The 22,278-nt window shown below is 45.0% G+C and overlaps 1 protein-coding gene across 3 annotated transcripts in view; it reads left to right on the top strand.

The window, feature by feature from the left end:
• The first annotated feature begins 228 nt into the window (after window positions 1-228).
• Window positions 229-22,278, top strand: part of PHF2 (PHD finger protein 2) — an 87,700-nt gene continuing 65,650 nt past the window's right edge. The window contains exon 1 of one of the 3 annotated variants that reach the window (XM_069769865.1): window positions 229-783. In XM_069769865.1, the coding sequence (XP_069625966.1) occupies window positions 686-783 (98 nt within the window). In that variant the 5' untranslated portion in view covers window positions 229-685. Of the gene's footprint in view, window positions 784-19,466; window positions 19,987-22,278 lie in introns of those variants that run through there. The other 2 variants (XM_069769863.1, XM_069769864.1) reach the window with 2 other exon arrangements.

Below are 22,278 nucleotides of genomic sequence, written 5' to 3'. Positions count from 1 at the left end.
GACACACACGGGACACAGAGCCGCGCCCGGGCCGCTTTCTTTAAAACCCCCCTCCTGGCAGGCAGGGGGTACACCCCCCCAGCCCCCCAAAAGCCCCCCGCGCCCTCCGCCGCCAGCGCTCACCCTCCCCGCCGGCCGCTCCGCCGAGCCCCGGCCCCGGCCCCGGCCCCAGCCCCGGCAGAGGAAATATTGCAATGTTGCAAGCTGACGTAAGGACATTACAAGGAAAGGGCTACATTTCGGAGTGTTTATGAAAAGCCTCGGTACTGTACTGTCACCAGGGGGCACGCAATAGAATGCATTTCGCCAAACATTTTGAATAATAATCATTTAACAACAACAACAACAAAAAAAGCCCCAGTCCGGTCGGCGCTCGCGGAGCCGAAGGAACCATGCAGCCAAACTTTGGGAAGCCCTTTATTATTTTTCTGACATTGCTCGCCCGCCCTTGAGGAGCCGTAATTGCATTATCTGATTTTTTTTTCTTTTTTTTTTCTCCCCTCCTCCCCCCCCCCCCCTTTTTTTTTTCTTTTCTCCCTTCTCCCCCACCCCGTCTCCTCGACATTGCAAATTCGCCGGCGTTTCGGCAGGAGCAGCAGCCGAAGCGACCCCGCGGCAGGAGCCGCCGCCAGCCCCGCTCGCTCGGCTCCTCCGGGCGTCCAGCCTTGTTTTGAAGGGAGCTAACATGGCGACGGTGCCCGTCTATTGCATCTGTAGGCTGCCCTACGACGTAACCCGCTTCATGATCGAGTGCGATGCCTGCAAGGACTGGTTTCACGGCAGGTAACACAAAGAGATCGGGCCTTTCCCCCCGTTTCGCCGCGGTCCCGCCGCCTTTCGCCGCCTTTTCTCCGCCGGGCAGCGCGGGCAGAGGCGCTGCCGGAGCCGCCGCCGTGTGCAGTTTTCCAACAGGCCTTTTTGGAGAGGAGGAGGAGGAGGAGCCACTCTGCCCCCGTCTCTCGCTCGCTCTCTCCCCGTTGTATTTTTGTGTGTGTGTGTGTGTTTTGTTTTGTAAATTTTGCTGGGTTCCCCGCACAAAGCTCCCCCCCCGTCCCCGGGGCTCCGGTGTCACCGGGGTGTGTGTGGTGGTGTGGGGGGGGGGGCCATTGTGCCTTCCTCGGGGAGGGGATCGTTCCCGCCGGCCGGCTGGGCGATGGCCGGGCGGCGCGGCGGCGGGCTCTTACGGCCGGGATGTCGCGCGTCCCGCGCCGCCCTCCCCTCGGCTCCTCACCGCTTCCCTCACGGAGACGGGGCCCGGGGCGGCCGAGGCGGGGGACGGGGACGGACACGGGACCCGGCCGCGGCACGCCCGGGGCGGGCAGGGGGAGCGGGGGGCCGCGGCGGCGGAAGACGGGGCTCCGCCGCCCTGTCAGCGGGCTCCGGCGCCTGGCGCGGCGGGCCGGGCCGGCCTCCCGGCCCGGGAGGATTCCGGGCACCCCCCCCGCTCCCTCCCCGGTCCTCCGCGGCTCCCCGGGGCGGCCGGGAGCGGGGGGGGGGGGGGGGGGGGGGGGGGCGGCCGGGGTGTTTCCCGGCTGACAGGGCTACCGTCGCCGCGCAACAGCCCTGCGGTTTAACCCTTGGCGGGCCGAGGGCCGAGGGGAGCGCGGCGGGGCCCAAGCTCCGCGCCCGGCCCTGGCGGAGGGGCGGCGGGCGAGGGGGGAAGCCCCTGGGCGGCGGGAGCCGGGCGGGGCGGGAGCGCGCCTTGCCCCGAGGCGGGGAGGGCCGGGCGGGGAAGACCCCGCTCTGCCAGAGCCCGCCCCTGAGCCCGGTGCGGGGGCACCCCCGCCCCGCGGCGGTACGGGGGGGGGGCGGCTGCCCCGACGACCACCGCCGCCCCGGGCCGGCCCTGCCGCCGCCGCCGAAGCGCCCGAGGCCGGGGCCTGCCGTAGCGGCGGCGGCCGCCGGGCGGGGGGAAGCGGCGGCGGCGGCGGCGGCGGGGGAGGGGGAGCCGGAGCCGGAGCCGGAGCCGGAGCCGGAGCCGGAGCGGGGCGGGGCGGGCCGGGCCGGGGCGGAGGACTCCTCGTTTCGGTTCGTTTCTCCCCGAGCCCGTCCTCACGGAGCGGCGGTGCGGCAGACAATGGGCGGGCGGCCGCGCCGGAGTTAGGGCGGCCGGGCGCAACTTCAGGAGCACGTATTGTTATTTTTCTTCCTCTGTGAGGAACGGGGAAGTTGGTGACGGGAAAGCCGAGAGCGTTCAAATTCACCGGAGCGCCCGGGAAGCGGCTTCGGCACCGACCTGCGGGCGGGCGGCCGGGTCCCGGCCGGCCGCGGCGGGGGCGAAGGGGAAGGTGCCGCGTCCCGGTCGGCTCGGCGGGGGCTGCCCTCGAGCCGAGAACGGGGAGAGGGTGGAGGAGCGGGGGTCTCCGGGGGGCCGTCGGCCCCAGGAGGGTCCCAGAATAAGCGACCAGGCGCGTACCGCACCTGCGAGCCGCTCGGCTGGCCGGGGCTGTGGGCCGGGCGGTACCGGAGGGTCCCGGTGGCGGAGGGGAAGGGGGCAGAGGAGGGCAGCAGCCGCGGTGCCGGCAGGTTTTCCTTGCGGCGGGTGTTCCGGAGGAGGAGGATGGAGCGCTCCTGGCTTTGCAGCAGTTCTCCATGAGTGGTAGAAGTGTAAAAAGTGAAATTAAAACCTGGTGAACCACCTGGGTGAGCGCTTTTTGTGACGGGCATTCGGTAAGGTTAAACTGGAACTCTTTCATCTTAACCAGCTCCCATCATTGCCTCAAAATAGTTGATGGAGGAGGCGAAGGCAAGAGGCACTGCCTGCTGCCGTTGCAGCTCACAGATGCCCGAGTAGGCCCGGGGTCAGCTGCAGATCGTCCCCAAAACCACCCGTGCGCACAGAAAACTGTTACAGAAACTTCGCCGTGGCATTAGGGGTGACGTTCTGCCATTTATTTAAAAAGCTGTATAGTAACACGAAGCAAAATACTGAAATAAATAGTTCTAGTGTCAGTGTTGACAGTAGCGTGCTCTACACGTGTGGTTCTGGACTCGAGGCTTAAAGGGTGCGCACTGGACTGTGCTGATTAAGACTTAGGTACAGATGACAAGGTGAGGCTGATCTAGAGGCTGGAGGGAAGCTGCGAGTGTTGTGTGCTTGAAACTCGGAAAACTTAAGAACATGAAAAAATTAAGATTTTCATGCAAAGTGGTAATAGAGTGAAAAGATAAACAGCAAAAGGAGTTAAGCTGCCTACATGCAGTGGTGAATTTTGATTAAAACTGATGAAAAGAGATTAGTTGTAACTGATGAAGAAAACGATCATTTCGCGGGCAGCTCAGGGGCAACATCTCGTGCACGCACAAAGGTATTTCCTTTTGTGGTGTAAAGGGACAAAATCGAACAGTAGCTCTGTTGCAGGGGCGTTGCACCCTTTTTGCTTAGCTCACAATAGCATCCAGAGATGGATTTTAAAGTAAAGAAAACTGAAGAGGAGGAGACTTGTCACCGTGTCAAAACCGAAGATAATTGTATTGGAGAAGTTCATTGGGTGATGTAGTAGAAAACAGCTTATGTATGTCCCTGTTTGCTTTTCTTGGTATTACATGAACAAATAAATATTCAACAAAGAAAAATAAAAGTCAGTATTTAGTTGTATAAAATTGTCCTGTCTCTCTCCTAGACACTCAAAGCACTTGTAGTATTAATGTTTATACAGGCACTGTACTGCAACCAAAAATAAGCAAGTGTGCAAAGCTGCATACCGTCAAGGAGGCTTGCCCAGTTTTTTAGTCATTTAATCATACTTAGGTCTCTTTTTAACATGACATACAGTGTGCATTTTGGAAAAAAAAAATATGTCATTTTTGTTTTGCTTTTGTAGAAGCAGATCAGGTGTTTTCATGCTTCCTTTCTGACGGTATTTTCCAAATACTTAAAGAAATGTTTTTCATGGTTTTATTCACATAGCAGTCATAGTCTCCCTCGCATCAGTGGTCGGGTAGCATCTCTGTGGCGGCTTCGGCAGTTCTGATGGTAAATTTGTATTACAAAAATATCAAATGTATGTTAAACTTACTTAATGCAGTTTAGAAATTGGAAACGGGGAGATGGAGCCATCTCCACATGTCGGACGAGCGCTCTCCAGACCACTGCCGAGTACTCGGCAGTTTGCTGACGTGCCGTTGACTACCGTTTGGAAATCACTGCTCAGTGTCACTTCCCGATACAAGTGCCGGAGGGATGGATTCAGGGTTCTCCGGGGCTTTTGGATGTCACTGGTCATTTTTATTATCTTTTTCAGGGACAATTTCTCTTGTGAAGCCGTGTTAGATCTTTCCATAGAAATCATTACTTAATCCTGAGAAACATCCAGGTGGTCCCTCACTGCTGGATCTGAGCCCCTGCATGGGGGGACGGTGGCACCTCGGGGCGCTCGCTGCTCTTGCCTGGGCGCCTGTCATCATTGCCGTCTTAGGCCTGCACATGATGAAGTTGCTGCCTTAGACTGTATGGCTGAACTGATACATATGCCTGATAGGTTTCTTCTGATCGACAAAGATTAGGCATCCGCGTTGATTTTGTGGGTTGGTAGCCTTTGGTAGGCTTGCCTGTGTGATGTTGCTGGTCTGTAGGAAGAAAGAGTAAAGAACTTGCCATCGTTAGCTCTGTTCCTTTCTTTCTGAAAGCTTTCTGAGCCCCTCTGTTATGACTCCATATGCTACCCATCATCGGAGACCCTTGGACACTGTTTAGGAAGTATGTTGGGCAATGGAGCCACCGGTATGTTCACAGAACGCTGTTTGTGACTTCTTGTTAGACTGAGTTTCAGTCATTTCCCCGCTTTCCATTTGCCTCAGCAGCAAAAGACAAGCAGCTTCAAGCTCTGTCTGGAGAGGATGGAGATTATCTTATAGGCAAAAGGAAAATAACACTAAAGCAGACAGTGGGGTTGTTTGACTTCTCTTTTTGTGAAGACCGTACATTCTTTGATGTGGCTGTTTGGTCTAATGAAATCCCACACACCTCAGCTGCTTCTAGTCCTTTGCTGTAAAAAGCGAACCTCAGTGCTCCATGCTTTCCTGGCTCCTCCATCGTTCTGTCGTAGTACGTCTGTGCCATGTCCTCACACCTCGGGTCCCTTCCTGATGAGGAGTTCCTGGCGTTGTTCCGCGTGTTCCCCAGCAGCAGGACTGCAGGCAGGAGCGATAGCGGGGGTTGTAGGTACCCCCCTGCTGTAAAGCCCGCTGGTACGGGAGACAGCTCTTTGGACTCGGAGAAAGCCAGGAGAGGAGGAGGAGGGAGGTGCATCGTGTGCTGATGGATGAGAAGCTGAGAATCAGCAGGTGCCCGGGTAGTCCCTCTGCTACCTCATCTGCAGGCCTGGCCAGACCGATGGCTTTGTGCAGGCGGTGCTGCAGGCTGAAGGAGATGTTTTCTGTGCCGTGTACTGTGCAAGCTTGCAAGGTGGTTCACCGGCTCGGTGGAGCGGTTTGGCCAAAGCGTGTTACACCTGTGCTGCGTGAAGAGCACTGCCTTCTCCTCTCCTTCTAGGTGGTGATGCTGGTCATGATCGATGAAGCTGTCTGTGGTTTAGGAGCTGCCTGCTTCAGGGACACCCTCTGTTCCTAAGCACCTTTGCAGCAGCTGAAAGCAGCAAGGGTAGGTTTGCTGGCAAGCTGTGAACGTAAACCGCTGAGGGTTGGAAGAAGTCATATTTAACGACAGGTCTCTAAGTATCTCATCTATTATGGGAGCATTACAGAACCTAATATTCAAGGCAAGGCAAGTCCTTTGTACGAGTTTGTTCAACTAGAAATCTGTACTGGGTTATTTATTACAGCTGTAGGTGAAGGAAGGTAAATTATTTATTTCCTCTGCAGTGGATATTTTGTTACCAGTTTTTATAAGGTGCACCTGGTGTTGTAGGACAGGATCATACAATCACTTGCTAAATAAAATAACAAGTATTTTTGTGTTTATTTTTAAACTTTGAAACTTATTGCCCCAGATGTAGCTGAAGTAAATAACTTCTCAGTAAAATTACAAAAAGTTTAGTTGTCTAAAAGTAGTTCACACAGTTACCATAGCAGCATAAAATTATGATGGGTGTTAATCAAGGTGCCTCAATGCACAGAATGAACTCCAGCCGGGTTAAGGAAAGCACCTGTCTGTTATATTGCAAAACTAAAAACCCTGTGTGTGGGGAGATTTTATTCTCCTACTGGAGCGTTCAGCATTGTCCCTTTTAAAAATAGGTCTAGTTTAGCATGGCAGCACCTAGTTCCTCTCTTTTACATAAGCTTATCACTAGCTGTGGCCAACTTTGGAAATTTGGGTAAAATTTTAAGATGAGGATAATCCTCAAAATACAGTGCAGTTTGCCTTAGTATTATCACAGCAGAGGGAGTTACTAAGGTTAATTGTGCTGTGCACAGAATGATCTCCTTTGGTGTGTGGAGTTCAGATAGGAACAAGGTATGTAAGTTTTTCCAGTAACTAAATATTTAAGATTATTTCAAGTTTTCCTGAAGAGTTAGTCAACATTACAGCCTCTGTTATGCTGGGAGATTGACTAGAGCAGCTATCGTGAATAAGCCATGCTAATACCTATACCAGAATGCTTTCCCTTATGCTCTATTCCAGCAAAAAAAAAAAAAAAAAAGAAAACCAGGTTGTTTAGAAATGATTTTACAGAGCCCACAAAGCATGCTAATTATTCTGGATAAAGTGTCCACATGGACACTTTAGTGGGTATTGTTTGCCTTAGAAGGAAAACAACCCAAACAACCCAAAACACCTACTTTTTTAAAAAAAAAATATGAGTTGTCAGTATGGAATGTGAAGAAGAAGATTTGAACTTAAGATAAAACTGTTTAGACCTTTCTTGTCTTCATATTGAAATTGCCGTCATTTTCATCTTCCTTTCAGTAACATAGCATTATTTATTCTGTAAGCCGAAAGCTGTTCAGAGAACTTAAGCTTTTTTCATTTCAAATCCATTTTATATCTTTTTTTAAAATTCTTTTTAAATGTCCAAGGCTGCATAGAGGTAGAAACACGTGGCACGCTTGTCCCAGTACTGATGCCGATTTTGTTGCCTTGTACTAATGTGTGGTCACACAGCGATGATTGACGCCAACTTCCAGAGCATCAGGAGTCTGGCCAGACAGTAAAGCGAGTTGGTTTTGCCTGTTGTCAGTCAGTGTTGTGTTCTTGGTCCTTTGGCATGGCTAAATAAACTTCTTGTTTTACCATTTCACATCCATTTGTGCTCTGAGAAAGAGCCTGAGATTCAGAATGGAAAATATGTCATAGTTTTAGTATGCCATTAAAACTTTCAGTTGACCTCAGAGAGTCTCTTGGGCCGTTGCAGTATCAATCACAGCTGCAAGAATACTTTGCAAGTATTTGTTAAAAGTAAGTCTCAATTTGTGTAGCAGATTTCCAAATATGAGTTTTATCTGAAGTTTTGTCTGGCAGAGAATACATGCTAGAGGGTTGAAAACCTGTATTTGGTGTAAATTAAAAAGGTTGAATTCTTACTCAAAAAAAGAAGTTTGCATGGAAATTGGGGTTCACCCTTAACTTTTCCATGGTGGTATTGTAATGCTGACATCCCCAGGAAAAGCACTTGGCACAGCACTCTATTACTAAACAGTAGGATAGGCTCCGTGTTTAGACATGGAAAGGTGCATCAGCTTCCCCATTTCTGAGCCTTCTGGACCACTGCCTTACTTAGGCCGGGTTTTCTGTGAATGCCCATGCAACATCTAGGTCTTCAAAGCTGGCTTTAAAGCAGAACGGACGTTTCCCTTTTGATCAGTCCTTTGCTGTAGGACTGAGCATCACTCTTAGACACCTCTAGGTTTACAGTGCCTGGGTGTCTTGTATTTAAACTTGCTCGTTAGGAGACCCTGAGGTTTCAGTTTGAAAAAATGTTTAACTGAGACATCAAGTCTAGTTGTGAAAAGAACTGATTACTCCAGTTTATCCAAATAGGAGTTTAGGTATCATGAGTGCTTAGCTGGCCTGAACATCGAGGTTTTGGTGTGTCACCTCAGAAATGACGGCATTATTCTCCAATTAAAGTATGCTTTAGAAAATCAAAGTCTAAGTAACACTAAGTGTGGACAGTAACGTGGGAACAGCTGGCCTGCAAGTACATTTTCTGGTACACTGGTACCTGAGAGTAAGTATAGATCACAGAAGGGTGTTGTATATAAAGATTCTTTTAATTTCAGAAGGTTTTACCCAGATTTTACCTCTGAAAGCATAAAATGTTATGCATATTAAGCACAATTCATGTTTAATTAAAAAAAGAAAAATTTGAAAGAGAGTGTGAATTAACGAGTGCTCTTCAGCAACCTGAACCTTTCGCTCGACTGTGTTTTGTGAGCAGTCCTGCAAGCACCCAGGTACCTGTTAAGTTCAGTAGTAGCAGGACTGCACCCTTACCAGGTGCTGGCTTTTAATCAGAACAGTTAAAGCAATGTCAGAACAAAAAAAATCAGTTCTGCTAGCAAAGTGGGACATGGTTACCCAGTGCTTTTTCCTTGCTGCTGAATAGCTCTATAATGAGGGAAATGGATAAAAATGTCTTGAAAAAAATGATCAACGCAGCATAACTACGTATGGGGAGAAACTGGTGAAGAGAAAAAGTGTTCTAGAATCACTATAAGGCTTTCTAAACCCCATCATCTTTAATATTACCTTAATATATTTTCTTCTTTCTGAGTGATATACATTTTATAGTAGTAGTGTCGTATATCTACACCAAAAATGAAGGGTGCTTTTCTGGCCTGGAGAGCCATCTCCTATATGGCAGCCTGTAATAATGCAAGCGTGGGCTTCAGCTGAGGGACAATTTGTACAATTGCACAAGGACTCTGAGTAAATACTTGGTGCCTGGAGCTGTGCAACCGCCATGAGTTTAAAGTCGGCTTTGGTCTGCTGTCATGAATTTGGGTCACACTTTTGGATTGCAGTGTGGGCATGTGCAGAGGCTGCGCTGAGTCGTGCTCTGTGCGTGAGCGGTCTGCTGAGGCCACCAGCCTTTTGTCCGGTGTGAACAGAACATCCTTTCACTGTCAAAAGCAAATGATCTTTTTGCTCACAGCTTCATTAGCAAAATTTTATTACACTTCAAAAATACATTCGAATGCTAGGTCACAGCAAATACAAAATCCCACTACTAGTGTTAGGCTCTTAGTACCATAGTGTTCCGATGAGCAAAACTCCGTCAGGTAAAGGGCAGTAACTTTCTCATTGTAATGACTTCTTTTCCTGTTTGTCAGAAATTTGTATATCTAAAATACTTTACAGTTCCTCAAAACATTTTATTAAAACGTGATTTGTGACATGGAAAGTATCATACAGAGGTGCACTGTAGCAGCGCTAGAGGCTTTTTTGTGATACAGGTGGGCTAACTCCTTGAAATCAGCTGGATTTTTCATAGTAACCATTTTATGCATCTTATCTGTGGCTGAGAACACCATAATGTGGGTGTATATTAGAAAATCTTACACTTGCTGAGTGATATGAATGGTAATTCCTTTCTAGATTTTTATCTGAAAACGATAAGCCTGTGCACAGTCTATTTTAGGGCATTATACACCATCTATTTTAGGATGTAACCTAGCTGTTTGTTACATCTAAATACCTTCCATATAGAAAATATTGGCAATAACAAGGTTCTTAGCAAATTTCACAAAGTCTCTCACGTGGACTCCTTCCCGAGGGGTTTGTCCCCCACTCCCTGTCACGACTGAGTTGCTCAACCCCAATGTTGAGTTGCCCCAACCTCAATGTTCCGAAGAACATTCTGCGAGGGACAGTGTCGTGGTTACTCCATGACCATGGTCTCTGGTAGCGTGGTGTGATCAGACTGCAACATCTCCTGCTTTGCTCCGGTGCTTGGTGCTCTCCAGAGCTGGGATCCCAGCCTGGGGTGCGTCCGGGGCACCGGGAGATGGTTTTCTCCTGGTCTTGGAGGGGGCAAACCCCTGCTTGTTGAGCTCTCCTGGCCCTTGGGTAGAGCTCCGGGGAGAGGCTGACAGTGTGTGAAGGATACCCGGCCAGCAGTCCGCTGCGGAGTGCCTCTCTGCACTTCCTCCCAGGCAAAAAATGCCAAAAACATTGGGCGCTACTTCTTCAGATGAGGCCGTGGCTTAGTAATGTACTTACAAACCTGAGCAGATGTGAGGACACAGAGTTTCACTGCGGTGTCAATGTGCTTAAAGTTGCACAGCTAACTGGTGTAGGCCTCTAATGGGATATTCAGCAATTTTTAGTATTTCATCCATTAGCTTTAGCAAGTAGTTGAGACAAGCAGAAAGTTAAGTGATAGTTTTTGACAGGACAAAATAAATCAGAATTGTAAAACAAAAATTTTTTTAAATTTCCTATTTGCAATTGTTAATCTGATAATTTGGAACTATGTGAGAGCAGTTGGAGGTGCAGTTGCCTTTTTGTTTTTATTGACTCGCTTATGGATTTCATTGCATTTTCCTCTTTTAGCAAAAAATACAGTACATTTACTCTCAGGGAGAGCATTTTTCCTTGAAGTTTTCATCTGGCAGACTGAAAGGGTGTAACAAGTGAAGAAAAGAAGTGAGATGTTTCTGCTAGGAGTCATTAGTTGTGATTTTTTTGTTAAACCTCCTTTTTTGCTGTTAACATCTCAATGGAAGGTGATGGAAATGTGAAAATTGGCAGGAACACTGTTCCTATGTTGTATGTGCCATTCGTTGGTCTGGAAAAGCTGGATTTGATACGGCCAAATTATAATGATTTAAAAAAACCCGTACTTAATGCATGCTCATTACTTTAAAAAAATAATGACACCATCTCTACACTATGTGTGGACAGCAGAGTGATCTTGGTTGACCAGATGATATCTTTGGTTTTTGTGGGATTTGCACATGGAATACGAATGATTATAGTATGCATTTGTGATTGTTCGTGTGTATAAAAATACACTCATTAAATGTGAGCCATGTGGTTGTGATTTACCCTTTCAGCTGGGATCTGTATTGTTACTGCTACGGTGCAGAACAGTATCTCATTGTACATGCCTAGCACTGGGCAGCCCTCTGCCTTCTGATGCCAGGTACAACAAAGACTGCAAATGGTTTTCATTATGGTTTTAGATGAACGCAGAATAACGTGGGAACACGTGAAATAGGCAGTGATCATTATTCAGGAATACAATCCCCATAGCCAGAACATAAGCAATATTTAATCCCTTCTATTGAACGTGTCACCAAAGTCGCTGGATCGGGCAGGAGGGGGAAGCGAAAGGGCTTGGACTTCTGTTGCTGTTTGGCCTGTGCCTGAACATGGAGAGTGTCTCCTGGATCACTGTGCTATCCATTTGTGATTTTCTTTCCCTCCATTCGTGATCACTAAATACCCTTAAATACAATTGCAGCAGTTGCTAAGGAATGTAAAATTAGAGTGTATCATCTAGTGTACTTTTAATTTTTTTAGCTAAAATGTGTAGTTTATTGACTGGAATTAATTGGGAGCAGGACCATTTGAACATCTAGCTCCTTACAGACTGCTGTAGGTATAGCATATGAACTCCTCCTATCCCAGAAATATTTCTTTTGGAATTAATGAGTGCTGTCATGGTGAGGAATCCTGCTGGATACCTGAATGAATACTAATTGAGCAAAGAATGGTAAAACTTGCAGGGCTATTAAATATTTTTTTCCACGGTCACTTCAGAAATCCAAGTCACAGAAGTACCATCAGAAGCAGCAAGACCCAGAGGATGACCAAATAATGTAAGGCTGCTCTCCCACTGCGCATAACCTAGCTAGAAAAGAAGTCCATAGGCAACCTCTCGGCAGTCTCAACTCACTCATCCCTGTGTGTGAAACACTAAAGCTTCTACTCTACATTTAGTTGCTGACTAGGGATTAATCATTCTAAAGACTTGACTAATTCCTGGTCTGGAGACCAGGCCTCTCAGTTAAGCTTTACTATTGAAAGGCATAAAGATGGTAGAGAGCATTGGAGAAGGTCTGAAAAAGATGAGGATGCCATTTCCTTGCAGCCAAACACGGGAATTCTGTTCTCAAATGGCTGAGCTTACTCTTGCTTAGATGGTGGAGGAGATCTCAAAATGTTCAGGCTTGTTCTGAGAAGATCCTATGAATTCACAGTTTTTAATGCCAAAGGGGTGCTTGACAGTATTCTGAACTCTTACACAGATTATCAACCAACTTTTTGCATCAGAACAAACATATCAGCCAAATGGAAGCACATCTACTTTTGAGGAAGTCAAGAAATCCAGTAATGAGTCATCCTAATGGTTTATTTTTTCATTGTTGGAAAAATCACCTGCATTTCCAATATAAGGTTGCTTATTTTCAGTTTCTAGGTGTTATATCTTATTATTTCGTAAGTTGAGTTGAAAAGCCCTTTCTCAGACAGATTTTTGTATCAACATTTTGATGTCCTTTTGCTAAGAGTAATTTTCTTTAATTGAGTTAATATAATTGTTCATTTGAGTTCTGCTGAGAAAGTAGTTGAGCATTTCTTCTACAGTCCAAGAAATAAGCTTAATTTTCTAGTTTCATACAGAGACCTTATAATTTTTGACCGTATTTCAGTGAATGTTTTTTCCCGTATCTTCCACTCAACATTAATGTTTCCCTTTTGCTTTGTCTATATTTGCGGTAACTTATCAGGCATAACCAGCAAATGTTTGATACCTGCATTAAATTTACAGAGAAGCCAAATATGGGTTTACTAGTTATTTTTTTAAGCAACTTAGTTCTGAAATTGGTTTTTTACCTTTTGAATTAGCTCGTGAATAATGGCAGAAGACTGTGCTCTGACTTCATAGAAAGAACCCCCCCCTCTCCAATAGGGTGAACTCGCACTGATAAGTCAAAGTATGACTATTTAAGAGAAGTGAAATCACTTGACAGTCTGGGCTCGTGTTGGATTTAGTCACAACCATGGTGTCATTGTAGCAGAGCTACAACCCAATAGCTCTCAGCGGTTGTCGGCTGTGGGAACAGCGCATCATCCGTTCTGCAGGAAAGCTTGGTGTTTCTCAGTCAGGCTGAGTAGGTATTGCAGCTCTAAAGCCATACCCAGCTGTCTGCCTTTTTCAGGTGTAAAATATTGTGGTAGCTGGGGAAAATTACTTACTGCTACAAGGGCTCATGTTCTCTAGTCAGTCTGGTCTGATGTTTAAGAGAGGGTAAAACTTGATGATGATAAAACTTCAAAATACAGCAGGGCATTAAACAGTGCTGTAGGAGAATAATCCTTCCTGAGCCCTGCAAAAGGCACGCTGGAACGGTGAAGGTGAAATGTCTCTGAAATACTTGCTTAATTTGTAGGAGTCCTGTGTAAGCAATTATCTAGGTTTCCAAAGAATTAAGAGAAATAAGGTATTTAACTTCCTTAGAACCTTCTTTCTTCATTCAGCAGAGTGTGTGTCCTGACCTACCATGCTGCACTGACTTTGTCTTCCAGTTTACGCTTTATAAACAGTATCAGAAATAGTAACGTTTTTTCATCCACAGCTGCATTTCACCCTGCGGTATTATTCATCGTCCCCTGCAGTTTTACTCCCACATCTTCAAGCAATCCAAGATTACTAATGACATGACTGTATTCATCAAACTGTACCTATTCCTTCCACGGTACCTATAGCTATCATCTTCAGAGATCTTGGGGACAAAGTAATGAAAGCTGAGCAGTACTCGGATGAAAGGCCCACCGTGTTGGTAGAACTAGTAATGCGGATTCAGTAAATAACATGCTGCCTTTGGAGTGAGGATGGAACCAATTACCCAGCGTCATGCTAGAAGGAGCTGTGCTGTTGAGCAGGTATCCACCACGGTGAGCAGGAGGCTGGTGGTGTGGCCACAGCAGTCATTAGAAGAGTGCTTTGTGGTGATTTGACTCAACCGGATTTTGTAATAATAAGTTCTGTTCAATGCAATAGCCTAAAAATTTATTTGGGAGAAAAGTTACACATGTCTTTCTGCTTTCCTGGGTTCCTCAGCATTTTCAATTGTTGCAGCGTGCCTGGTGTTCTGGTTGAAATGCATGGTATGATGCAGCTCTACGCTGATTTGCTGCAACTGTCTCTGTGCATTTTGTAGAATGGTGGAGCGTAAAGATACCCTGGATTTAAAGTTGCTATGTAAATTGTTATAGTCAGAACTCTGTGTTAAATACTTGACATTTATATTTTCAGACTTACTGGTTAAACACAGAGATTAATGCAGAGGGCAGGGAGACGGGACTACAAGGTTTCATTACTGGCTTTGCTCCTCCTTTCCTCCTGAGTTTTTCTCAAATCAGTTAACTTCTCTGTGGTTGGGTTTGATTTAACTCTCGTGCATGCACATTAATTAATGCATTCATGTTTTAAATGTAATACGTAACATAATGAAGAAAATGAATAGTTTATCTTTGGAAGAGGAAGGGGAGTGAAAGTCGTTCTGGAAGACGGAGTCAGAGGAGGATCAGGAAGGTCTGGTAGCAGTGCCGTGGTCTGTGTTTGCTGGATTTCCCAGCCTGATGGCTGGCTGACAGCTGGAGTTGCCTCCGAATCTGAGTTTGCTATTACAGGCATCCCCTTAGCTCCCCTTCTGCCTGCCGCTGACACACTGTGTGGCAAGTATGTATCAACGGCCTTTGCAGTATTTCTATTTTGTAGAAGCCCAGCAAACTTGTAATTGCATGGAGTCTTCCTCTGTTATTTGGTATCTTAAGAAGATTATTTCTTTAAGGCAGAATGTGTGTCTTGAACATACTGCGCTCCTTTGAAGCTTGGCAGTGATACGGCATAGCAGATTAAGTGACAATCCACTGTGATTTTTCTGAGTGTGTGTCAGAATATTTAGCTTTGGTTATATGTGCTATTTGAATCAACAAATCTGTGTACACATTGCGGTTTCTGGAATGCTGCTACCAGAAAGGCGAGTAATGGTTTTTTGGATTTTATTTTGGGTTTCATTTTTTCTCAGCAAAAGTTACCTGATTTTACTTCTTACATAACTCAAAGTTTTGGTTTTGATCAGCTGTGTTTTCCTCCTGCATGTTCACTGCTCGTTGTAACTGAGATAAAATATGTGAGCTGGTTCTCAGGTGACAGGATTTTATTCTTTCGATTTTCAAGCTGAATGCAGTCCATTGTCCTTGTTGGGTACAGATTCACTTTTCATGTTTGCAAGCTGTATCATGTGGGGAGTAGGTAAGAAATCGGTGTCCGTAGGTGGCTATGGTAGACATCCAGAGAAGCCATGAGTTAAAATGTGCAGAACAGCAATGAGGAAATGGTGTAAAGCTCAGCCCTGCACTGAGTTTGTTACTGGCAGTGTGCTCTGGTCCCACTTACAGACTGGGGCTGCTTTTAACTCCCATCAGCTGCCCACACCAGTCAAGGATGGCCCGAGCACTGGGACATCGTAGCTGTGCGCGCTTCGCTGGAGGTGCCCTGGAGTGGTCCTCGGGGGTGAGACGCTCTCGCTGCGTGGCCAGCGTCCACCAGTGGCACTGCGCTGAGCAGCCGCTTCCCACGGGTGAGCACCGGCGATCCACGGCGGGCAGGAGGGGTAGTGTAGCGAACAAGCAGCCTGGAGGGAGAAATAAAGCTGTTACACTGTGTGTATAACTCACCTGCAAGATAACTACCAGGCCGCTTGCTGACTCTCCAACTACTTAAGTCCCAAATACAATTTATATCACTTTTTACAACACTGCTAGATTTTTCCATTTTAAAAATGCCGAAATTAAGTCATTGCTGAAATTAAATTGCTTCAATACTATTTGAAAAATACTCAAAGGGCTGGAATAAGCACTAGTTGGAGTTGTTCCCTTATGCTTCCAAAATAAAGGATAGTAGGAAATGATCAATTCAACATATCAGTTGTAATCAGAGGTGCTTTTACCCATTATGTTAAAGAAATGACAAGCCAAGACCTGGAACTTTTTAGTTCATGAAGCCTGTGCTTTTTCCTGGGAGGCTTTCCTCAGGGAGGGGCTGACAATTTTTTCTGTTTGGTTGGTTTTTTGGTTTGCTTGGTGGGGTTTTTTTAGGAGGTAGAACAAGCAGAGTCATCATTTTATGCTTTGGTAAAAAGTTTTTCACAGGTACTAAGTACTTGCTACAAATGCTATTCAGAATAATATTTTCTGCCTTTTCATGGTGGGAGAGTTGGCGAATGGTGTTAGGAAGAAAAGTAGGCTTCAAGGAGGTGTTTCTGAACAGCACTTAAACTGAATTTAGCAGCGAGCGGGAACGTGTTATGTTTTCAGAGCCCATCTGACTGCTGATGGTCACAGTCTAAACCTGCTGGCTGCTGCTGCTTTTTCTTTGTTCTTTCTGAATTTTGTGTTTCTCTGCGTTCTCGGAGCTCTGAAGTTCCACTCAAAGCAGAACTGTTTGCTTTAAAGGGAAACCATGGCTGGCAGGGCTTGCTGCAGGGGAGGTTCAGCTGGACTGGCCTGCTGCTTCCCACCAAAGCCTGTGGCAAAATGCCTGTGAGAACGGCAGGCTCTGTCCCAGGTCTTCAAGGGGACAGAAATTTCACAGAAAATGTCACAGTCATTTAAGGAACGATGGAGTATCTTAGGGAAAAGCCAGCCTGCGTGAACTGGAAGTGTTCACTCTTACAGGTAAGGTTTTCCCTTTGACGAGAGCAAGGCTGAACTCTAATTTTGTGTTGATAAGACACAAGCAGGGAAACAATCCTAACACTTTATGTCATCTTTGTAAAAAGGCATAAAAACTGTCCGGAGGAAAAGAGAAAATCTATTACTTCCCATATAATAACTTAAGTAGCTTTGGAAATAAGCGCCGTCAGTAACAGTTTGCATCTTCCTACTCTTTTTATATATGAGTTCCAGTAAATGTACCGTCTTGATATGTGCGACATAATTTTTAAATTATAATTTTAAAATTATAATTTTAAAGCATAATGCTAAACATAAATATAATGTTAATTGTGCTTAGGAATATGTATCAGAATGAAAACAATACTTCATCTAAGACTTTGCAGAAGCATAGCCGAATCTCAATACCATGTGCTAAGGCTCCAGGTGTATGAACAATCAAAGCCATTCACAGTGTTTATGGAGACATTTAATCCACATCTCAAAAAGTAACGTGATTACATTTTTTTACAGTTCTTTGGTAAATGGAAATCTGCTTCATAAATTGTGTGCAGTAAGTGTTTGTCGATTTGCAGACGTCTGAATCAGCTGAAGCAAATAGCAATTTACGACAGCATAACGTTACACCCATAACAATGTGCAATCTGGAGAGCACTTTCTGTTACTAATGACACTGAATGTTGCTGTGTATTTTAGGTCCTGTTACTGCTCCTCTGCAGTTCAAAAATAATGTGTTATTAAGAAATATTTCATGGTTCCCATGTCAGTTTGGACCAAATTAGTTGCAAAAACGTGAAGTTAGCAGTTCCTAACACATTTGGAGTAATTTGAAAATAGACTAAAATTTACAGGACACTGTGACATGCGTTTCCTGTTGGAAACAAATTAATATCACCATTGTTATTCAGCAGTAATGACATCATATGAAACTTAAAGAAATCAGTTTTAGACAGGTTACTTTGAATGTTGCTACTTATATTTGATTTCAGATTTACTTTTTAAACTTCTAAATGTTTTGTGCTTTGAAATGACACAAACCCACATGAAAAACTTGATAAGGAGAGAGAATAAAAGCATCGTCTTAAATGCACCTAGTTTGACTGCCAGAATAAGACCCTCATGGCCCAAGAATGCAACCTAATAGCCACTTTCAAAGCTTGTCTTTTGCTTTCCACTCAGACTAGGGAAAGTATTACAAGATTGTATCTGTTCTGGGTGGCCAAGACAGGCTTTTGCAACAATGTGAAAAAGGTAGCAAACAAAGAGATTAAAAAAAAAAAAAAAAGACATAAGAGTAAGTTGGCACACTGGGAAACGAGGAGTAGAGGAGTAGGAAGTTTCTATTTTAAGAGTTGCTTAGAGCTTCATTGAGATACTATTTTGTTTGCGCATTTCGGCTGAATTAAAGTTGGTGGAGTTTGTTGTTTTTTTTTAAATAGGGAAATGTTAAAGGTCTAACTAGGGAAGTGCTGGTAGCAGCCAGTGCTGGGAGTGGTGGTCTTGGCTGCTAGGCAGGGCTGCTGCTGCCCGGGGCCGTGTTTGCCATCCCGGGCAGGATGCCACATGTTTCCCAGAAAAGGAGCTGGGAACATGGTTCCATTTAAAATGCCTGGTCAAATCAATTTCTGATACTTAGTGAGTTTATGAATTCTTTCTTCCATGTGTTCAGAGGAGGTTTGAGTCTGTCAGGTGTCTTGCCCAGAACCTTGAAAACCCCTTTCTGCTTCCTGCTGTTTCTTGGTTTAGCTTACATTTCAGTTTAGGCAAACTTATTTTACAGATTATTTGTGTGTTACTCTGGAAGTTTGTTTAAACTTCAGCTTTACAAGATATGCGTGGCTTTCACAAGTGTTCAGTATCACTCTGCTTCCATGCGAACAGCTATGAGACCAGCAATTCCTTCTGGCTTTTGGTTAGACCATTGCATGCTAAACAGTTTTGTAAATCCCACCACATGTCTTCCTAGGTTAAAATGAGCGTGAACCTCTCTTCCCTCCTTGGGAAATCGAAATCCCCATCACTGCAGTCACATCTGCAGTCAAGCCATGTTTCTCACATGAGTAAACTCCAGTTCACCACCGTGTCACGAGAGTAACGCTGTGTGTTCGCTGAGTCAGGCTCTAAGACTTCATCCCAAAATAGGGCTTAAAAGAACAGTTTTGTAAAACGTAATGTTAATTTATAGTGAATTCATTTTCTGGGAATTGCTTATGAAATCCCTGAGAGCTTGTGCTGCTACAGTGCCTAGTGGGCTACTGGTTTTTGCAAGGCATGATGTCTTTGGATGAGATGCTGTTGTGAAATCTGTAATGAACAACTTACTGCAATGTCTGTTGATATGGTGTGTAGGTATGCGCTCTAGAATTGCTGATGAACAATGATAAACCCCAAACAATGCAGTATGCAGAAGGAATCCACTCAGCTGTGGTGCCTTGGGATCTGTTTCAGTAAATAGAGGTTCTGCTGAAGTCAAGAGGGAGAAAAGGGGCCCCAGGATCAAGCCCCGTTGACTGATCCATTATCATCAACCTATTATGTCATACAGCTTGTAAAAGTGAAATTGATCCTTTTGCAGACCAGGAGGGAGGCCAGTAGTATCAGTTAGCCCGTGAAGTGTGTACATTCAGGGTTGAATTACCAGGTGAAGCAAATCGTTATGAGTCCATGGACATAAAGGACACTACTTCATTTTATACCAGCCCGATGATTAGTCTGAATGCCTGATCCTAGGAAACCTATGTGGTTTCTGCCTCTGGATAGTGTAAATATTGCTACTGTGTTTTTCTTTCTAAACATGCAGGTTTGCTTTTTTCCCCTCTGTCACGTATGTTATCCATCATTCTGAGACATATATGCTATCTGCTGTATCAAAGGAGAAGGTGTACCATCTCCATGATGGCTATCTTCAGCAATGAGACAATGCAGAGCATTGTGTGGGCAGAAGGATCACATATTGTCATGCTGGTTAATTATTGTTGAGGTGAGTCGGCCAGAGTTGCAGAGAACTGCACGGGAAAGACATTCAGAGCGCAGCACAGATGCACACGTATGCATATAAAGCCAATTTACCATCTTGAAATAGGAATAAAACGTGATAAAGCTGTAAGTAGATGATTTGAAATTTGGTGTTAATCTTTTGAAAAATGTATTTGAAGTGCTGAAAGCTAATGAAGTGAAGATACAAGAGCAGGTTATACAACTCAGCAACAGAAATAGTCAAGAATGGTTTGGGGGGTTCTGTTAATAATTTGTCATTCTTAAATGGTATTTTTCCCTGAAATTCATTCCCTCTCTTTCTTGTCTCCTTGTTATACCATCGGTTCATTGTTGGAGCTTCCCCTGTGAGCATTACAGTTGGCTCAGATTGTTTGCCATGCAAAATAGAGCATGAAAAGGTAATGTCAGTGTACTATTAGGACTGCTGTTTGTTTATAAATATATATATAAAAAGAAAATGTGGTACTGTGAATGAAAATGAGAACCAACCAAAGGTTGATGTGTATTTTCAGTGAGATCTTAGCATAACAATGCCTATGCAAATTACAAGTTACCTCAGATTTAAAAATAAGTTACATAAATGGACATTGCAATTAAAGCAAATCAAACACATGCAGTACTCAAAATTGTATTTATGTATATTTTGGTACAAGTGGTTATTGTTGTACAAAGTTAATGGTGTTGCCTGGGGCTTTGTTGCTGTTCAGTTTATTTGTAACGTGTTCATTTGCATTTATCTGTAATTTAGTCATATATGTATATTGCACATCTCCAGTGTGCTCTTGCAGTACGTATGACTTTGTATGTGATACCCAGAATGACCAGATCCTTGATGTCGTGGATGGGTGCTTAGAAGGAATATGGCAAACTCTGCCTTCCTAAAGTAGTGGTTTTCTCTGCATATTACAGTGCACGGCTGCTGCTGGAGAGATGAGCATTTGTTTGGTTGTTTAAAGAGTGGCTGGCTTGGTAATGGGGTTGGCAAAGTAAAGTGGTCCCTTTTCTGGGATCGTATTTGTGGACAAATGCTTGTGAAAACAGTCCTTTGGTCTCGGCGAGGAAGAAGTGTTTTCTGAGCCTTTTGAATAGTTTCTTCAGAGAGCAGAGCAGCTATGACAGTCATCAGTTGTTTTATTTTAAAGTATTTATGTAGCCTCAGTAACTGAAGTACTAAAACTTAGACTCAGTGGACCGCCCACGTAGGTGTTTAATCCAGAAGATTGTATACCAGTATAACTTCAGCAGTAAAATTACTCATACGGTGCTCTGTATAAATGAGCCCTCAAACTGGTGTACAGAAAGGCAAAGACATTATTTAATTTCAGTAAGCTTAAAAACATCTGATTCAAACGTATTTCCCCTCTTCAGAGCTTGATTATTTGCAAACCTACCTTTACCGGTGTAAATATAAGTGCCTATCCAGGTTGAAATCCAACCCATTTTGTTACCTGTTCACAGGAAAATTATCTGAGTGGGAGAAAGCCCTGTTTCTTCTGTGATTCTCGATTCAAGCAGCACGGAGGTTTTCTCTTAAACTATCCACAGAAACTGAAAATTATTCCCCAAAAGAAAACGAGAGTGAGAAAGATCAGCCTGAGGCACAGCTTTCCGCTACTGAAACTGTAGGTGTTGAAAATCATACACAAGCACAGCAGTTTTTCTTAAAGGTTTGTTGGACATTTTTTAGCTGTGCCCAGGGAGCAAGTACGTACAAATGCCTGTAGCCACCTGGGCAGGTCCTTTCCTCCCTCCTCCTCTTGAACACCCACAGCTTGCAATCTGGAACAAGTAAGTTGTATTTAAGATTTGGTAACGGTGCTTTCTGTAGGCTGCCAGAGGTTCAATTGTGGCTCTCCACGTGGACTGGCTGTGCGAGACAGAGGCCAGGGTTGCAGAGAGCATCTCCTTGCCAAGCCAAGGCACAGGAGCCGTGGCTGGCCCCTTTGCAGCCAGGGGAAGGATGCTGGAGGGGTCTGTGTGCGTATGGCGGGGATTGGGGATAGGAAATGAAACAAGTGAGAAGGAAGAAGGTATGGACTTGGATTTTAATGGATGCAGATTGCTACAGCTGACTTTCGTGCAGCTGAGCCAGTTTACATTAGCTGAAGGTGTGATCCATGTGTCTTTTGAAGGAAACAAGTGTTTAGAGAAGAGAGAGAACACCAGTTTTTCACTGCAAGCCGTTGGATTTGCTTGTCTAAACTTTCTGTTAAGTTCTCTTGGTCTTCAGGCTGCAAAATTACTTGCTCTCAAGCAGTCGTATCAGAGGGCTGACAGCGCAGATGCACAAAAGGGAGGGGACTGAGCAATTTAAGCACAAGTCTTTTGCTTACTGCTGGAAACACAGGAATGTAAAATAGCTTTCGCACACAGTAATGATCTTGTTAATAATTCTACCATACTTGGCTTGCATAAGGTACATTGTTTTTATAAATAAATAGCACTGCACTATGGTTCAGTGTTTCGGCTGCCCAAGTGTCTTAATGTATATTTTTCTAATTTTGTTTTCAGCTATCTGGAGTTTGCCTTTAAATTCACGTTGGTCTCTTAATCACTAGGCAGAGCTGATCAACTGGAAATTTTCCTGCTGTTTACCAAAGCTAGCAAGTTACTTTGAGACTCATCGCAGAGTACTAATGGAAACCTTCCAGCCATCCTGATTGCCCATATCCCGCTAAGATCTAATGCCT

Source organism: Haliaeetus albicilla, chromosome 24 (genome assembly GCF_947461875.1).
Source record: "Haliaeetus albicilla chromosome 24, bHalAlb1.1, whole genome shotgun sequence".
Taxonomy (NCBI): Eukaryota; Metazoa; Chordata; class Aves; order Accipitriformes; family Accipitridae; genus Haliaeetus; species Haliaeetus albicilla.
Note: the sequence above shows the minus strand (reverse complement) of the source record. Positions and strands in the feature narration are given on the sequence as shown.